At 45.6% G+C, this 12,722-nt stretch overlaps 1 protein-coding gene across 8 annotated transcripts in view; it reads left to right on the top strand.

Moving 5' to 3' along the window:
- The window catches only part of CD151 (CD151 molecule (Raph blood group)), a 32,051-nt gene that overhangs the window by 6,583 nt on the left and 12,746 nt on the right, over positions 1 to 12,722 (top strand). For 2 of the 8 annotated variants that reach the window (XM_056493434.1, XM_056493439.1), the window contains exons 2-3: positions 6,829 to 6,927; positions 12,175 to 12,278. In XM_056493434.1, the coding sequence (XP_056349409.1) occupies positions 12,195 to 12,278 (84 nt within the window). In that variant the 5' untranslated portion in view covers positions 6,829 to 6,927; positions 12,175 to 12,194. Of the gene's footprint in view, positions 1 to 6,806; positions 6,928 to 9,554; positions 9,655 to 12,174; positions 12,279 to 12,722 lie in introns of all 8 variants that reach the window. The other 6 variants (XM_056493438.1, XM_056493442.1, XM_056493440.1 and 3 more) reach the window with 5 other exon arrangements.

The following is a 12,722-nucleotide window of genomic DNA, read 5'->3' as shown; positions in this document are numbered from 1 at the left end:
CTAGAACCGACCTGCATGGATTTTAGAGTTTTTTCTAAATTCTTCAAAAGCAAAGATGAGTTTTGTTTTTTGGGTTCCTAGCATTGTCTTAGAGGGGACCTCATTTTCACAGTGGGCATTTCGTATTGAAGGTAGTGACTCAGTTTCTTCAGAAACTTCTGACTGTGTTGTTCTTGGATTTTCTCTTGGGTATGTTTTGCTTTTAATGCATAAGGACTTAGTGAGAGTCTTAATCTACAAGAGAGCCTTGCTGTGGACTGCTTTTCCTCTTCTGCTCACTAATGGCATTAGATGAATTGAAAGATGGATAATGAGTCTGCCCAGCAATGGAGAGCAAAGTGCTCTGCTGCTTTCTGCTGAGCTCAAAGAAGTCTGAATGCTGGGAATGTGCCAGTTAGGTTTTTAGAGGCTCCTGAGAGAACAAAGTATGGTTTCTCCCATCTCCTGAAGTGCTCTTGAGTGTTCTTGGTATATGAGGGTTATTCCAGGCTAGAATGTGCTACTGTAGAATATAGAGTGAGCTACTTTTGGCCTTTAAATGCTAACCTTTAAAATAACAGGAGATCAGATGAGATGATAATGGTTCCTCTTGACTTGAAAATTGACTTCCAGGGTGGATGGGGTGGTTGTGGGGAGGATTAAGTTTCAAAGTAATTTTAGGCTTTCCTTTATTGAAGCTTCTTCGTAGAATGCTAAGTTAACAGGAGGGTGGTTTGGTGGAGAAATCCCCTGCAGCATTTTCCTACTTCGTTTGCAGTCCAGCTGTTTTGTGCTGGCATCTGTTAGAACCATTTCCCACTTCCTTTTCCTTGCCGGTTCTAAATGAAATGAATGATTACACTGTCATAGTTTAACCCCAGCCAGCAATTATGTACCAAGCAGCCACCCCTCCCTGTCCCTGCCCTGGTGGGATGGGGTGGAGAATCAGTAAAAGAATTTAATTAAAAGTTATGGATTGAGATAAGAGCAGTTTAGCAAGTGAACCAATGTGAAATATAATGATAGTAGTAATAATTTTAATTATAACAATATTATAATTTTAATTATAACAATAGTAGTAATGGACAGTGAGAGAGGAATAAACCCCAAGAAGCACAAATGATGCACAACACAACTCTGTAGCCTGTTCCCCAGTGGTGATCAGCAGCTCCAGGCCAACTCCCCTCAGTTTAAATCCTGAGCCTGACATTCTGTGGTGTGGAACATCCCTCTGGCCAGTTTGGATCAGCTCTCCTGGCCGTGCTCCTTCCCTTCTTGTGCACCTCCTTAATGGCAGAGCGTGGGAAATGGACAAGTCCTTGATCTAGAGTAAGCAGTACTTAGCAACAACCAAAACATGTTATCAACATTTTCTTCATACTAAATCCAAACCACAGCACTGTACCAGCTACTAAGGAGAACACTGACTCTGTGCCAGCCAGAACCAGGATGTGCACTGAGACAGACTTGCCAAAGTTTCTGTAGTGACCGTGGCTCTGTCCCCTTCATGGAGAGCTGCCCTTTGCCTGTGCCTTTGCTTGCCCAGAGCAAGCCCAGCTCCTGTGCCACCGGCAGATCACGGTGTTTCAGAGAAACCTTTTTGGCATGGGGCTGGGGGATTTCTTTGGAGCTTCGTGGTGTGTGTGCTTTGGAACCAGGGAGTTCTTTGTGTCTTGTCTCCTGGTGCCAGCCTGGTGAAGGGCCAGCAAGTAATTGCCTGCAGGCAGCCCTTGCCTCCGGTTGTTTATCCACATGCTGCTGCCTCCCGGTCAAGTTCGCAGGCTGCTCCGAAAACAGCTGCGTAAATGGTTTTGGTGGAGTCATTAAAACGTGCTACACAAGGGCTGGGCGGAAGGGGGAGGAATGTTTTATTTTTGGCTGGGAGTTGTTTAATTTTACTGGAAGAACGATCCTTTTCAAGGCAGCTCGGATTGAGCATTGTTTCCAGTGCTGCTCCTATAGCAACAGGAGAGAGACAGCTCCTATGAACTTCGACTTACAGCTCTGGGAAATGAAATGCCATTTAATTGCCCTTGACTGTGCTTGATATTTGATCTGAGTCTAATAAAGTGATTTTAGCTGTGGAGAGGAATATAACTCCTCACATTGTTCTGTGACTGCTTCAGAGCACCTGATGACTGATGGTCATGAGGACTGATGGTCAGAAGAGATTTCTTGGCCATTCCTGATGCTGCTGTTAGCAAAATGGGTATTTCCAGGTGGGAGTGCTCCCACATGAGGATACTCTGGGTAGAAAGGGAGGCTCCTGAAGTTGTCACTGGCATCTGTGGCTGCTGTTGCTTCATTCTGTGTCTGCATGATGTTCTCTTTTCTGTCTGTGTGCCAGGGCACTGCAAAGTGCATCAACCCCTTCCTGGTACTGCAGATACCTGCTCCACTGCTGACATGCTCAGAGGTTTTCTCTGGCACGGCTGGCACCAGTCCTGAGCTAATCAGCAAAGTTCTGAAGCAGTAAGAATGTTAACCTTGGTTTCCACTGCCAAATCCCTTGTCAACTGCTTTTAAAATATTATTTTAGTGGAATTCACAGTGAGGCAGGCTGCCTGGGAAAGATGTGTGGGATGACTCCAGAGACTTACTTTGCTTGTTTGCACTACAGAAAGTGAGAACAGGAACAACTCACTCAAAACAAAACAAGTTTTGTACAAAAGCTAAAGCTGGTGTTGGTTTTTGTGCACCTCTTGCTTTGTGCTGTTTGCAGTCAGGTGTCTTGGGCACAGGCAAGGCAGTGTAACAAATAACGTGCAAACTGTGTGGTTTATAGCTTTGTGTTCTGCATTGGTCTTCCAGCAGACAGGACAGCTTGGCTGCTGGAGGATGGATGTTGAGGAGGGCAAATTCACCCCTTCTGTCTGCTGTGAGAGGCACTTAAATCTCTCTGTGCTCCCATTATAACCTGCTCTTGTTTTCTTTATTGGGGGTGCTTTGAGGAGGCAGAGGATCTTTCAGGCAGTGAGATTGTAGAACACTATGTGATTGAGAGGCTAGGAATGCACCTTGTGGTGACACATCAATTGCCTGCCCTCTCTCCCAAAAACTGCTACATACATTTTTGACAGTGGGATTTTAAGCCCCATGATTTGTTTGTGAGTTTGGTGCAGTGAAAATGACAGTCTGCCATGGGATATGCACCTGATACTGTGGGGAGGTAGAAAGTCTACTGGCTTTTACCTGAGCACCTTTTTAATGTACAGATTTGTAGGGAACAAAACTGCACTGAGAACTGTAGCCAAATTTTGAGTGACTGTGTAGTAGCTACAATGCAGCCTGTGTTCTTTGGTTAGTCTTTGCCCTCAGCTCAAACCACTGTGTAAAAACCCAGCTCTTTGTAGAGAGCGAAAAAATTGTTATCACGGCTGCATTATTTGGAGAGCGCTTTGAATTCCCGTACAGAGTTGCCTGAATAGGCTTTGTGGAGGCTGGGAGGATTTCTGTCTTCCCAGGTCTTTTAGTGCTTGTTGACTTGGTTCTAGTACTGGCATGGCTACAGGGCAGGGAGGTTTTGTGAGCACTCTCTGAAAACACTGAGAACCCAGTGGCTTCGCTTCTGAGCACTGGGCTCTAAATGAATGGGATGAATAGGAAGGGATCAGGCAGAAAGCTGATTCGGCACAAAATGTTTTGTTTAGAAATGTGGTTTAATGCTACTGGTAAATTCTCCAGCGGACAAAGCCCTGCTTGAAAAAAAAAAAAAAAAAAAAAAGAAAACCCCATACAAAAGAAACCCCACAATGCCTATTAACAGAGTTGGGAAAAGAGAATTTAAAATAGCAATAATAGGCTGCAGTGAAGAGTTTGCCTTGTCTGTTGGCTGATCCTGACCTATCTGAACTGTTGCTCCTTGTTGTGTCAAACCCTCATTGCTATGAGCTCTCTGCAAACACAGCCAGGCACTGATTTCTGCTGCCTCCAGTGACAGAAAAGAGAGGGTTATTGTCCCTCTCCTCAGCTCAATGACTAGTGAAGTGGTTCCTGTGTATAAATAGCGTAAAGTGCTTTGGGATCCTTCGGGATAAAGGAGGCCTTATGGGATACAAGAGGATGTTGTTTGACGCAGAAGGAGTTTCCCTTGGTCACACAGTGGGTGCCGGTCTCTGCCTGCCTTCCAGCTCCTGATGGGAGCTAGGTGCTTGGAGGGGCTGTTTCCTTCCCTGCTTACCCACTTCTGGGAGCAGGAGACATGGGCTTTCTGCTCTCAGCTTGTGGCTGACTGAGAATGTTTTGTCAGGGAAGGGTTTTTTGTTTGCTTTGTAGTGAAACAGTGCTAGGGTACAGACACACAGTCCCAAGTACGCTCAATCACTCTTATCTTTCTCTCTCACGCTTTCTTTTCTTAATGGTTGTAAAATTTGTTTTATGCCAAGGTCCTTGTTATCCTCAAGGATCCCTCACCCAGTTTGGCTAAACCCCTCATAAAACACTTAATTTGCAGGTATGTGGGTGGTGCTGAACATGTAAATCCTTGCTGAGTTTGAAATCTGTGCTTATTGTTATTTATGCTTCAGTAAGCCCCTCCGCTGGGGAGTAAACAGTCTTGAAAATATGAGTGAGCGGGCTGAGTGCTCTTCTCTGGAGAGACAGCTCTTGTCTCAGAGCAGGTGACTGCTCAGGTGTATTAGACATGCAGCTCCTCTCTGGATACCTGGCTCTCATCAAAATTAGCAGGAATCTGGGGGCTACATCTCTCTTGAGGGAAAACACAGCAGCTTGAGCCAGGTCAGAAGAAAGGAGGGATTTGGCAAAGATCCTGAGGGGTGACAGCAGGGCTGTCATATGCCCGTGGAGATGTTGCGTATCACAGAGTGTTGATATGAGATCCTCCCAGACTCCCAGAATGGGAACTTACCCCCTCTCAGCTCTTTGGAAAAGTGCGCTCCCAGTCAAGAGTAGGGTCAAGCAGAGATGTCAAGGAGGAGGGGTTTTGACCAAAATCTGTTCTGTGTGCCTGCTCCACCTCTTCCCCCCAGATTTAAATGACAGTTCCTTAGAATGAGCTTTTCCTCCTCGATGGGTGTCTGACTTGTGTTCTGCATTCTCCCCAGTTCTAGGCACAAGTACTTTGACTTTGTAGCACGTTCTAACATGCAGAGATGGAAAGCAAAGTACTGAGCTTTGTGTCCTGGGTCAGCTTTCCTTCTGAAAAGCTAGGAGCTAGGGAACTGCATGAAGCAGATGAATAAAGGGCAGGGCACTAGGGCTGGTGTTGGAGAGTTTGAGCCCAGCCTCAGGAGGATGTTTAAGAACTATTGCTGTGCCTTTTCTCCTCGCCCTATTTCTTCAGAAAGTTCCTTTATCTGACCTTTAATTAACGAACCCAGGAACTTTGTTTGGCCTGCTTTCCAGTGGCACAAGAAATGGAATTTTCACTTGTTTCTCTGAAGAGATGTTTTTATGGCCTAGAGGCTGTGTAGTAATGTGAATTAACAAGTTCCTGGCTCTTATTGGCATCATTTTTCATAGGGAGTGGAAGCAGAAGTAATTCAAGCTAGTTATAAATGAAGGTATGTCATCCATACTGGGCTAGGTAAAGGCCTGCAGGAACCCCCTACTTGAACATAAGAGAAAGTTAAAATGGCTAGGGATTGTTAAATTTGATCTGCTAGTAAAAAGTATCTTTTTTTTTCCTCTTCCTAGGTGGTTTTCAAACACTCCATTATCCCACTCAGGCAAGTCAGGAAGTATTACTACTTCCATATCTCTCTTTGGGCAGTAGATAGGAGCTTAAGCCTCAGGCTTACTTTGTGAAGTAAGTTGGTGTCGTGGTGTATATCAAAGGATCATTAATTCAGTATCCAAACAGGCTAAGGAGGAATACTTGTTATTCTCTTCCCCTTCCTGCTGCCTGCAGTGCCAGTGAAAGCCTTGCAGGGAGATTCAGACCTGCCTGTTCTAGGATGAAGGTGAGATGGATGAGGCTGTGGCAGTACAAGTGGTCGCAAAAAGTTTGGGGCCCTCTGCCTTGGGAAAGCAGGGAAAAGAGGGGATGCTACAGGCCAATTTCCTGTACAGCAGCCTTATGCAGCCTAGCTGCCTCCACAGAAATGACAAGCCTTGGGATGACATGCCAAGGTTAGAGGAATGGTGTGCCAGCAAGGGCCCTGAGGCTGCTGCTCTGCCTTGTACTGGATACACTGGAGGATCTCTCTAAAAAGGTGTTGTGACTGACAGCCCAGATGAAGTGTCTGCACTGGTACACTCAGTGTGGGCAACAAACGGGAGGAGCTGGAAGGCACTGTGCTGCTGGAAAGCCACAATCTGCTTGCCTTGACTGAGTCTTGATAGGCTGAATCCCATGACTGGAGTGTGGCTATCAGTGGCTACATGGCTTCGTGAGAAGGGAGAGCTGAGGAAGGAGAGAGGGTGGGGTTGCCCATGATCAGATTGAAAACTTAATCACTTCAAGGCACTAACTCCAAGAAGGGTTTCGCACTGCACCAGAAGGATCTTCCTGAGCTTTCTCATGGAGTTGCTTTCAGGCCTTTTGCACCAGAATGAGCTGTCATTTTGTGTACACAACCTTAACAGAATTGATAGCAGCATTAGCAGGATGCAGCAGTAAATACAAACCTGTTCTGACAGCTTTCTACCAATAGAAGATGTTCATGTTTCCCACTGCTGTAGTTTAGATCTTCCCTGTTACCAGTGCATTGTTTGCAGTTTAATCAAATGCATTCACAAGTGTATTATGAAATCATGTGCTCTCTACTTAAAGGACTTGATGGCGAAGTATATAATCATATATTGATTTCAGAATAGTCTTTGGCATAGCTCGTGCTTCTCTCCATCTCTCATCTTTTTTCCTTCAGCTTTCTGCTTTTTTAAATCCAGCAGCAGACTAGAGCCAGCAACACGAGAGGGAGTGGGAAAAAGCCTTTGAAGAGGACTGAACATTTGCACTGGTGCCGTCACCTGCTTTGGTGGTAAAAGGTCAGTGTCAAGACTGCTGATCCATGTTGGCTATCAATTTGGGGTGGATAATGGCACACAGTGTGAATTTGAGCTCTTTACCTGCAAGCTTTAGAATTCCTCTCCTGGGAAGGCTTTGCTTAAATTACTTTTAGCTGCTTTCTGGCAGGCAGTAAGCAGCTGGAGGCCCTTTCTGAGGATGTTCAGTGGGGTAGGTAAAGCATCAGTGGTGATGTTTTCATCTTACAGAGAGGGAGCTCAAGGGGTCATACTTTCAAAGGCTGGAGTTCAACCTTGACAAAGAATGTCTGTGAGTTTGCTGAAGATTAAAGTTATTGGCCCACACCTGCACTGCACATACCAAGGGAAGGACGTCTGCTTTGTTTGCTGATGGCTGCCAGGGTTATCTGGCCCAGCTCAGATAGTCTCCAGTGGAATATTTCCCTCCAGGCCAGCAGTGTGCCCAGTGGTTGCACTTTCGTTACAGCATGGGTGCAGTGGGATTTCCTGGAGCAAGTCTTTCTTGTGTGCTTTGGCCAAGGTGTTAGAAGTTATGAAAGTTGTGGTGTATGAGTTATCTGTGGAAGAGTTGTCACTGATGTTTTGGATCCCAATTTGCTTGCTATCACTCAAAAATCGATACTTTTAAATAATGATACTTTTAATGGCCTGGGAGCTATTCATTTGCTTTGGCATTGTTTCTTCCCCATCTGTCAGATGCTGCTTTAGGGCAGGTTGTGCAGAAAAAGCCTGCAGGCCTGGCTTTCTTTGCTGTTTAATTAAGTGCTGTTACAGTGCAAGTTGAGGCAAATGTACCAGGCAGTGTCTGGGATGACTAAATGAATGTCTATCCAGAGGAGTGTATGTGTGTGTGTGCATGGCATATGCTTTCTGAGCTGGGCTGTGTGTGCATGCCTATGTGTGCCTTTGGGTCTGCAAAGAAAAATACAGTGGTGTGGTGTGGAACATGCAGAGCCAGTCCTGCTATTGAAATTTTAGGTTTCACAGTTGTCTGTGCAGTGCTTGTGTTCCCAGATACTTAACACCCAGAACTGGAGCCATACTGTTCAACTTCTGGTGACTTTTAGTCTGGTTTGTCCCAACGGTTCAGTCACAGCAGGATGAGAGCCCAAGAAAATCAGACCATGAAACAGTTTCATGTTTGACGTGATCCCAGCCTTGCCTGGCAGTCATGCACTGTATATTCTTACCCTCCCAGGAGGTTGTGGCTTGCAGTCACACGGGGCAGGATGAGCTCACTCTTTACCTTTTTTATCTTTTTGAGATGTCTGCATAAGTTCCTCCTTGCTTCACTGTTATTCTACTGTTATTCACTGTTATTCACTGTTACTCATATACTTCATTATTAGCATCTCTCAATCCCTGATGTATTTGAACCAGCAAGCGTCAAAAATTACTGCCAAAATTGTTTTACCAGGCATTCCTCTCATTATAAGTATGTATTTTACTAATCATGAACGAGGTTGTTCCAGTTCACTGGCTGAAATAATCTTTGCTGGCAAAAGCACTTTTGAGTCTGTGAAATCATGTTGCTGTCGGGCTTTTGCCAGTTTGTCAGTCACCTGGAGCCTGTCATGCCTCTCAGCTGGCATTCCTCCATCAGCAGAGTTTCTCAGTGCAGATCCTCATAAAGTCGCTGGGTTGAGAGAATAATGAAGCTCTTGCATGGGGGAGGAAGGGAGAGGCAAGGGTCAGACTGAAGGACTTGCCCAAGTCTATGTACAAAGTCTGTGTCAGAGTGGAAAGCTGGATTCAAGCTGTTCAACTCCCAGTTTCTTGAATTAATCTTCAGACTGTTACTCCTCCCTTTCATCTATGGTTTCTGTCACTTGTTTTTTCCTCTCAGCTTAATGCATTTTGTTTTCCCTAGAGAATTATTTCTCTCTGTCATTTCTGTTGCAGTGTGTGTGGGCATAGTAGGAACCTCTTGTTGATTCTCGTGACTTCCATTAAAATACTTCTTTCCATTGTGTGACTAAATTTCACAGCCTGTATTCCTTGATTGCTTGCTGAAATTTAACTTGCAGATGAAGCTCCTGTCTGTTGGACTTGACCAAGTAAACTTCATTATGAAAGTACTTTTAGTCTTCTAACCACTTTTTCAGTTAACAAAGTATTTCCCATTATGAAGCTCATGTTTAATTAATATGTTTTTATGTATTTGTAAATATAGCCCTGTGGTAGAGCTTGCCATTTCCTATTCATCAGAGAGCTCATTTGTAATTATTGATAATGATTCAGAACAGGTTTTTGCCTCAGTGTCTAAAATAGAACAGAATTATGTGTGTTAATTACTGTTGCTGCTTCTTGTCCGGTTTCAAGAGTGATTCATATCAGTTCTGAGGGTTTGTTATAAGGATGACTGAAGGCAGGAGACCATGGTTATGTCAGTGAATTCAGGATGAGGCCCCCATTTTCATCCTGGTGCTGTGACACTGATCAACACCTCTGTGCTTTTTGGGACTGTGGGGCTCAGAGCCTGAAGTGACCATAAACCTGGGAAGCAGATGTGGTTCCCCCTCCTGCTGCTGGGGCTCCGTGGGGAAGACATTTCAGTGTAGTCTCCTGCCCTCACTTGCTTTCCCTACGATCAGGATAGTTCCCTGAAGGCTGACCTGTCTTTGCAGGTGATGGGAGGCAGCAGATCACCCTGTGTGAGGCAAGGAGCACAACATGACTTCTAGAAAGAGGGCCTAGAGAGCTGCTTTTCCCTGAATAGTTGGCTGGGTGAGTCATTTAGAATGCAGAGGCAGCCAGTGCCACCAGCTCTGCTCCTGGCTAGGAAGGATAGATCAAACAGGAGACAGCCCTGATTGTTTTCTGATTCATGGTCTGCCATCCCTGGTGATTCACCCTGCTTTATAAACCTGCAGCTGTTCCCTGCCAGCTTTCTGGAAACAGGCGTATCCTCTCCTGCCAGCAGCAAAGCCAGGCTGCCTGTACCCAGTGCTGGGTGGAGCAGGACCTGCTGCCTTGGGGGATTTCAGACTGCCTGTCATCTGATGCAAGTGTAGTCTGCCCAGTCCTCACCCTGGACAAGATGGAACTGTGACTGGGATTTCAGAGCTTTTGGATCAGAAGGAAGGACAGATTATATCCCTTGCTAGGGCCCAGCACCTGCTCTATGGCAATATGTAGGGGAAGGAAGAAAGATTCCTAAAATCCTTGGGAGCAAGAGGGAAACTGGGCCAAGGAGCCTAAGGACAGAAAGCATGGTTATCATCCCCTGGTCAGTCTCTGCAAGCCTGCAGTTCATGTTCCTCTACCTACAGCCCTGATAGTAGAAGGGGTGAGCAGAAGACCTGTTACTAGAAGGCATCTCTCAGATCTGGGGTGAGGTGCCTCTTCTGAGTTGAGCAGCTGCGTGTGTGGCTGCCTTGCTGCTGCCATTCTTCTTCTGTGGCTTAATGAAGCCTCTGGGAACTGTAAATCTGTCACCTTCCATGAATGTTGTGCTCTTGGGCATTTTCTCATGGAGAATCTGCAAGCCCTGGTCAATGCATGCAGTACCAGCAGCATCCATTCCTTCCCAAAGCCCGGGGCCCTTTTGTGCTGCAACATGGTAATTAATCTGAGCATTGCTGGAGGTTCTGATCTCTTCTGGAGATAACTCTGAGGAGTTGTTCTCCTTGATCTGTGCCACCATCTCATCTGCTCCTTTTGCCAGTGAAGCAGCATGCTGTTGCCAACTGCTGTTGCCAGATATTATTCTGGAGAAAAATGTTTTCTTGTGAAATGGTGACAGGAATGGGCATGGGTGGGACTGTTGGCATGTTCACACTCTTGCTTTCCTTGTTAGCTTCGTTTGTTAGTTTCTAAAGCGCAGGCCTGGCTGGGGCTTTTGAGTGGGCTGGCATGAAGGACAAGGAAATAGTTTCCTGCAAATAAAATACAATTATGCAGCAGAATGGGCAGCTGCTGTTCCCAGCCTTGGTTCATCTGGTTTAAAGCCAGACATTAGAAATGTGGTGGCAGAGATAATGCTGATAGTCACCTGATGTGCAGCCTGGCTGTGTGTACCTGTTTCTCACTTTCTTTGCTGTCAGGTGTTTTGCCAAGATGAGTCTATACTGCATGGCTGTGTGCAGCTGCAGTGGGTCCCTGGAGGGAGCTTGCATCACTTGTGTGAAGAAATTTTGTAATTTAACTAAGTGTGGACTCCATGCCTCTGGAAAAATGTAGAGGCTGTTTGCCTGCCTGCTTCCAGGGAAATTGCTGGTGTAGGAGCACATTGCACTCTGATGTTGGTGCACAATGTTTGCATCATTCCTTGCTGGCTGGTGTAGGAGGAAAGGGATGATTTTTTAATTAAATGCAAGTGATGAGGATTTGGTTGTACTTCTGTATCCTGCCTCACACAGGTGATGCTGGCAGCAATACCCTGAGCAGTGCTTTTGTCCTGTCTGCCTGGTCAGGCAGTGATGAGAATATTTTTTTGAGGGTTTCAGACTTTGAGTTCTGAACAACAGGCAGTGAAGTAGCATGGAGCTGTGCTTGCTGCAGACCCACTTCTGAGAAACGTGCTCTAGGGTGTAGCAGATCTGTAACACTGCACTGGGACTGACTCACAACAAAACCCCATTCCTTACATATCTGCAGGGGCATTTTATGCTGTCAGATCATCTAAAGCCAAGGGTTGTGTTTCTTCCTCTTAGTAGCTGGGACAGTCTTTTAGTGCCCTGAGGGACAGCTAGCCTGTGAGAAGGGCCATGGAAAGTAAGCAGTGAAGAAGAGAATTAATTACTCCAGCAGACTGCTGAGGTTCAAAAAGGATAGGACATCTGAACATATAATAAGTGTGTTCCCAGTTACAATTATAAAGATCAAAAATAGCCCAAACTTAGAGAAGGATCTATTTAAGGCAGTTGTAACTAATGCCAGAGAGAAAATAATATTCTTTGGAGACAGATTATTCCATAAATATCAGAGACCAAGATTTCTGTTGCTGCCTTCAGAACAGCCACTACAGGCTGTAATCAGGAGCCACACTGGGATTTTCTGGAGAGCAGGCCTGGGATTGTGCAAGATCTTGTGTGTAGGTCACCCAAATGATATGAGAGCTCTTTATCTGAGCCAGCACTGTCTTGGGTCCCTGAAGTCAGCTGAATGGCTTGTTCACCAGCTTACTTCAGCAAAAGATTGCAAGTGTTAGATGTTGCAGAAGGACAGTAGTAATGCTGGCCTTCTGGGAGAAGTGGTGTGATGACTGACTCACTCAAGCTTTTCTGGATTTGTTTTTTTTTTTAGGAGCTTGGTGAACCAGAAAGATGCGTGAGTATACTGAAAAGAAGGAAACATGTGGGACCATCTGTCTGAAGTACCTTCTCTTCATCTTCAACTTCTTTTTCTGGGTAAGAAAACTCAGTCTGTGTCAGAGGCAATGAGATGGCACTGCAATTTTGGTGTTGGGGTGCAGAAATCTTGGGCATGGTGAAGTCTTTGGGAAGAAGTGCTGACATCAATAGGACACAGCCTTTGTCCTGTTGGATGAAAGGTCACCCCTTAGGCTTGGCTGCCCAGGCTGCAGAAGTTATGGTTTGACACTGTAGCACGTGGCTGTTTCTAGGTCATGTTACCAGATATAGAAAATTACAGGAAGCCTGAAAATAAGCCTTGATTTTTCACCTGGTTTACTTTTTCCAGGAGCCTGAGGGCTCCACTGTCTTGCCATTTCTCCTCTCAAAATGGCAGAGGGAGTGCTGGCAGATGACACACACCTTCTTGCAGCTGATCCACTTTAGAGCTTCTCAGAGTCATACTTCCACCAGGAAAGTTACTGATGCCAAAGGGCTGTG

The sequence above is a fragment of the Oenanthe melanoleuca genome, chromosome 5 (assembly GCF_029582105.1).
Source record: "Oenanthe melanoleuca isolate GR-GAL-2019-014 chromosome 5, OMel1.0, whole genome shotgun sequence".
Taxonomy (NCBI): domain Eukaryota; kingdom Metazoa; phylum Chordata; class Aves; order Passeriformes; family Muscicapidae; genus Oenanthe; species Oenanthe melanoleuca.
Note: the sequence above shows the minus strand (reverse complement) of the source record. Positions and strands in the feature narration are given on the sequence as shown.